General features: G+C 29.8%; 1 protein-coding gene across 4 annotated transcripts; it reads right to left on the bottom strand.

The window, feature by feature from the left end:
* Positions 1 to 1904: 1904 nt before the first annotated feature.
* On the bottom strand, positions 1905 to 4500 carry LOC108461355 (deSI-like protein At4g17486). Of its 4 annotated transcripts, none has more exons than XM_017761182.2 (4): positions 4338 to 4435; positions 3998 to 4171; positions 3265 to 3552; positions 1905 to 2619 (listed from the first exon to the last, which is right to left on the bottom strand). In XM_017761182.2, exons 2-4 carry the CDS (start codon positions 4134 to 4136, stop codon positions 2342 to 2344), a joined length of 705 nt encoding a protein of 234 aa, XP_017616671.1. In that variant the 5' UTR covers positions 4137 to 4171; positions 4338 to 4435; the 3' UTR covers positions 1905 to 2341. The 4 variants fall into 4 exon arrangements, with proteins under 4 accessions (XP_017616671.1, XP_017616670.1, XP_052880396.1 ...); XM_017761181.2 differs by having other exon boundaries at positions 4312 to 4429; XM_053024436.1 differs by having other exon boundaries at positions 4349 to 4429.
* Positions 4501 to 5782: the final 1282 nt, after the last annotated feature.

Below are 5782 nucleotides of genomic sequence, written 5' to 3'. Positions count from 1 at the left end.
GACATACTTCAGGGCTGATCTTTGTTGGTTCAAAGCTGGGACAATGTACAGATTTGAATATTTATAAATATCCATTTTTTTTATATATTGGAACATTAAAGATTTTAGATAATATTTTAATTAAAGAACGTGCATTATTCACTTCTTTTTTTAAATTCTTATTTTAAACTTTTGGTACTATATTCATAAATTTAAATTTTAGCATAATAACTTATTTAACCCTTCAATTTTATAAAAAAAATTATTTTAGCTTTTTATTTAATTTTTCGTCTTTTTAGTTTTTAAATTTGTGTTGTTTGTCAAATTACCGAAAAATATATATGCCATACCAGAAATTAATTAATTTTTTAAATTTTCAATTTTCAAAATAATTATAAAATTATTTTTAAAAATTTTAAAATTATAAAAAATAGTTTTATTATTTTAAAATTAACTAATTGTTAATGCGACATACAAGTGAATTATCACCTCAATAAAGTTAATGAGATATTATGTTTTCCATATATTTTGGGATAATTTGACAAGCAATACAAATTTAAAAGCTAAAATAACCTTTTTATAAAATCAAAATACCAAATAAATCATTACGCCTTAATATTTTTAATACTATCACACCCAAAATGATTTTAAAAAGTCAAGCTGCTAATTGAACTTTTAACTCAATTGATATCATTATTATTGCAACAATTAGTAGGACGTGAATTTCAACATATTTATAAATATACATAAATATTGTAGTGGCGTAGCTAGTAGGGACCCCAATACCCTTAAAATAATTTTTTTATTTAGATCCTTTAAAATATTTAAAATTTTAAATTAGTAAAAATAAAATTATATTTCGACCTTTAAAAATGATAAGAATTTAATTTAATTATTTAAAAATTATAAAGATATAAATTAATAAAATGATGAAATTATATTTTAACATAATAAAATTACAATTTAATTTTCACCCTAAAAAATTAACTTCCTCTATATATATGAAAAAGTAATTTGATTTGGGGTTTTTACCTAATAATATAAAAAAATAAAATATCAAAATGGTATGTTGCTAAGATTAAGTATAAAAATGGTACATTTAGATGCGTGGAGGGTGGTGCGTAGGCAGCACCACCCTCATTTTCTAACAATATACAGTAAAAAAATTATTATTTTAGTATAGGGTGCCAGATAGGCAGCACCAGTGGAGGGTATCAGATAAGCGGCACCAATTGTGCCTATCTGATATTCGGCACACCAGATATATTTTTCTCCCACCCAAAGATATATTTTTTATGAAAGGCATGTTAGTTTTTTTATTATTTTAATATTTTTTCCATGTAGGTAAAAGATGAGATTATTGATATAAAATTTGGAATTTATGAGATAAATTAGGAATTAGTTTATATGTTTTAATTTTTATGTTTTTTTAAATTTATTTTATGTTTTTAATAAATAATAAAAATGAAATTTATTTTGAACTTCTATGAAAAAATTATCTTTTTGATAATAATTAAATTGGCGTGTTATTATATATATTATATTTTAAACCAAAATGTTTACTTATTATCTTTTAAAGTAATAATAAAAATATTCGTATTTATTATGTATCGTTTATGTTATGTTTTTGTTATTCTTTTCCAAACTTATACGATTCGGATGGGGAATGGGGAGAAAATATACTGGATGTGTCTCCTATCAAATAGACACCACCAATGCCACCTATCAGATAGGCACAACTAATACCGACTATCTGACACCCTCCATTAGTGCCGCCTATTTGACACCCTCCACTACTAAAATTATATATATATATATATATATATTTACTGTATAATGCCAAAAAATGAGAGTGGTGCCGCTAATGCACCACCTTTCACCCATCCAAATATACCATTTTAGTACTTAATTTTATAAACATCCCATTTTCGCATTTTTTTTTATAACATTCCGGTGAAAAACCCTAGATTTGGAGTTCAAACAAGTGGGACCTTTGTGGAATCAAGATAACAGTGACCAAAGGTCCCCACCGCACCAAGTAGTACACGGTCGGGCCATAATCATTCATTCACATTTAGAACGTTAGCCGAAACACTATTTAATGGGCCATATTCGTAACACTTTTAATAGTCTCTGCCTCTCCATTACCAAACATCCAACACTTCTCTAACACAACACGCTTTTGACACTTACGTCATTTGGCAACCAGCACAGACCACGATGAGAACCAACAAAATAGATATTTCCCATTCACAGTTAACCCATTCATCTACAACAACAGCTCAAAACATGGTGGGAGAGGGGCAGTAAGAACTATTTGCATTTGTGAACCCTTAAAAACCGTACCAACTGTCGGACTTTTTTAAACCTTCAAGCTCAAACTCGAGGTCGAAGATGTGTGAATCAAAGATGATTGTGATGAAGATCGAAGACGTCGCTTTTGTCTACCGTTTGTTGTTGTTGTAGAGTCAGGAGGACAAGTCAAAGAAGGGGGTAGAGGGGTAGTGGAAGAAGGTATATATCTATTCGAATGGCTTCTCAGCTTCTTCTTCTCTACCTCTTGACCAGTACTTTCGGATCTAACTTGGCGAACCTTCGTCTCGTTCAACCCTGCTGGGAGAACACAGTTGCAAAGGAAACCTATACCATTCGCCACAGCCAACATCATCAATACTTTACATAGAGCAATCAAAATTAGTGTTAATGAATAAAACCAATACTTGTTTCTCACTGAAAGAATGATACTGAAGATGAACCAAGGGGGTTGGCATCCAAGTTACCCTAAGTGAGTTCTCATCGAGATTACATATCCGGCATAAACACGGCCAGCTAATATACGTGTTGTTATTTTGTATTCAACAAATATTTTGGTATCAAGAGATTTGAACAAAAAATCGGAATATTAGTACAATAAACCAGAGTATACATTCTGAAAACTGCAAAAGATTAAAGAAGTTTAAGCATCTAGGCGTGGTTTAGAGCGTGGTGTTCATGCAACAGGCCGAGAGCATCACTCGACAAAGCTCCTACTATAGGAGTTTCTCGGTGGATATGCAAACAGTTACTTTACGGCTTATGATGAACGGTTTTAGTCATTTCCTAAATGCATGAAACTAACGTAATTAGGATAAAATGCAGAAGAAAGCAAACCCGAAATGCTGTATCACTTTCTCTTCTATTGCATACATCAATCTTCTCAAAAACCAATCTATCACCTATGAACTAAGATTTTAAACGGAAGTAATATAATGCCACAAGCAAGAGATGGTCGATTTGTTTTCTTACCCAATCTAGCAAGACGATTAACCCAACGCGGAATCGGCTTCCCTACCAACTGAATACACACATCATTGCAGAAATGGTTGCAGTTCTTGGTGATGAGATGGTACGAATTCCCCGAGTACTCTTTAGCAAGTTTCTCCATGAACGAGCGGACATCTTTCGGACCTAAATCTGTCCTTCCAATCAAAATAGATTTCCTAAATGTGAAACCAGGACATTGCTTTGGTTCCACTTCAAAAATTCCAGTCGTTGAATGCTCATGCGCTCCAAAACCATATTCAACCCCATGAACTGTATATACCAAGAACCAACCATAGTCAAAACCCTACATCTACGAAAAATAAATTTTTACCGACTTCATGGATGCCATGTAAATGCTATAATATCCATCGAAGTTCATCTTTTCAAGGGACTTGAATTCTATTTAGCAGCCAACAGTCAGCTTAGTTAGTAACTTAGTATTACTAAACAGTAACACATTCAACAACAGCTTCCTTTTATATATAAATTTTTCAAAATTTTCCCTTAATTCACTGATTACAGAATTACAAAAGCAGAAAGTCAAACAAATTTCTCATCAACCAAACAGACAGGCCATTAAAATCCCGTTATACCAGTAATTAAAAGGAATATCTAACGACAACCCATTTTTCCTTTCCCGTTAACTTTTTAGCAACACCAAAAAGAAAGGGAGGAAACTTTACCAAATTTAAAGAAAAAAAAAAAGAAGCTTTACCTTGAACACCAGAATGATAGATCCCAAGGCCAAACCAATAAGCGTATCCATTAATCGGAGTCAAATCATATACATTCAAGTAAACCGGAACCGATCCGACTTTCTTTTTCCGGGACATCAACACCATTCTACAAAGCATTTTTTCCCCCTTCTTTTGAAATTACCCAGATCGCGCTATACAAAAAAGAAACGAGGGGTAAGCTTCCGGAGGATGGGTGTAAGAGAGAATTAAGAGAAATAATAAGGGTAAACTGGGAAATCTGATAAAAATATTCTTCCTTTTTCCGGTTAGAAAAGAAGGAAAATATATATACTTTAATAGAAAGGAAGAATCTTTAACTTTGGCTGTACCGAGAGAGAGCCGAAAGGTGAGCGCACCGTCATCTTAAGGATTCTCCTCGGCGGTTTTTTTTTAAATAAATAATTAATTAATTAATTAAAAGTTTTAAGTTTATATGTATATTTATATAATTTTCGTTAGCTTAAAATTCAAGGAAAGTAACAGATGGGGCCCCGACAGTTTCCCGTAATTACTCCAACTGCCGCTTTTTACTTTTCTTTTTTTTTTTTTTTTAATTTTGGTGTTCTGCTTTACAAAAGCCGTGCCGTGTCTGTATGTATGTGTTAAAAATGGTAATGGGATTGTTGAACCGGGTTTGAACCGGATAATATAAATTTATTATTGGTAAAAGATTATTATTGTATTTTTACGTGATTTTTGTTATGTGATTAGCTAATAATAAAATAAATTATACTATCATTTCAATAATTAATAATATTATCAATTTAAATTTATTACTTATATTATACAGTAATTAAATTGTATAAATTAAAGTAGAGAGATTAAATTATAAATTTCGAGGTTAAAATTATAATTAAATCTCATATGTATTTTATTTTTTTTTTTTTAAAGGTGTAAGATTTTGATATAATATATTAGATAAGTTAATGTGATAATTTTTAAGAGGAAAATTGTTAATCTATAAAACTGAAATCATACATGGATCCTCACCTGTGTCAAGAAATATATTAAAATCGAGTCAATGATCAATAGTTAAATTAATCAAATCATCGATTTTATTTATTTATTTATTGATCCACCAAATCAACAATAATTAAATAAATTAAAAATCTTAGTTCAATTGTGTGCTTTTGTCCTAATTTTTAGTTTCTATTAACTAACATTGATTTTTTTAGATTCAATTATATATTACCGGTTTAATCATATATTTTCAATTCAACCAATTAATTCAATTTAATTCTAACATTGTATTTATTTAATTCGACATTATTTATGTCGTATTTTACATAGATTTTATAGTATAAATTTTCAAAAATTTTTAAATATTATATAATATTTTGATTTTCCGAGGTGCAGTTGAAAAAGAAAATTCAAAATTCAAAAAGAAAACCATAGAACTTAGGAATGGAGTATTGAAGTTAACATCGTCATCTTTTCAACACACCTCCTTTTGTCTGCTTCATATGATATTGGCGACAGGTTTGGAACTTCTAAACCGTGTGGGATTCAAGGTTTTTAGATATTTTGCAAGCACCAAGGTTGTATTTTATATCTTTTATCTTTCTAATAAATTATTTTATGGATATTTTTTATTACATTATTTATAGTCTATTTCTAATTATTTAATGATATTTTAGCAAAATTTTCATATGATTGATACAATTTTGATAAATTCAAAACTCTAAACTCAAACATCGAACCCAAACTCTAAATTTGGAACCTTAAACCTTAATTCTAAAATCTTAAATTTGGGGTTTGTGATT

Source organism: Gossypium arboreum, chromosome 13 (assembly GCF_025698485.1).
Source record: "Gossypium arboreum isolate Shixiya-1 chromosome 13, ASM2569848v2, whole genome shotgun sequence".
Classification (NCBI taxonomy): Eukaryota; Viridiplantae; Streptophyta; class Magnoliopsida; order Malvales; family Malvaceae; genus Gossypium; species Gossypium arboreum.
This window is presented reverse-complemented; position numbering and strand designations above follow the sequence as displayed.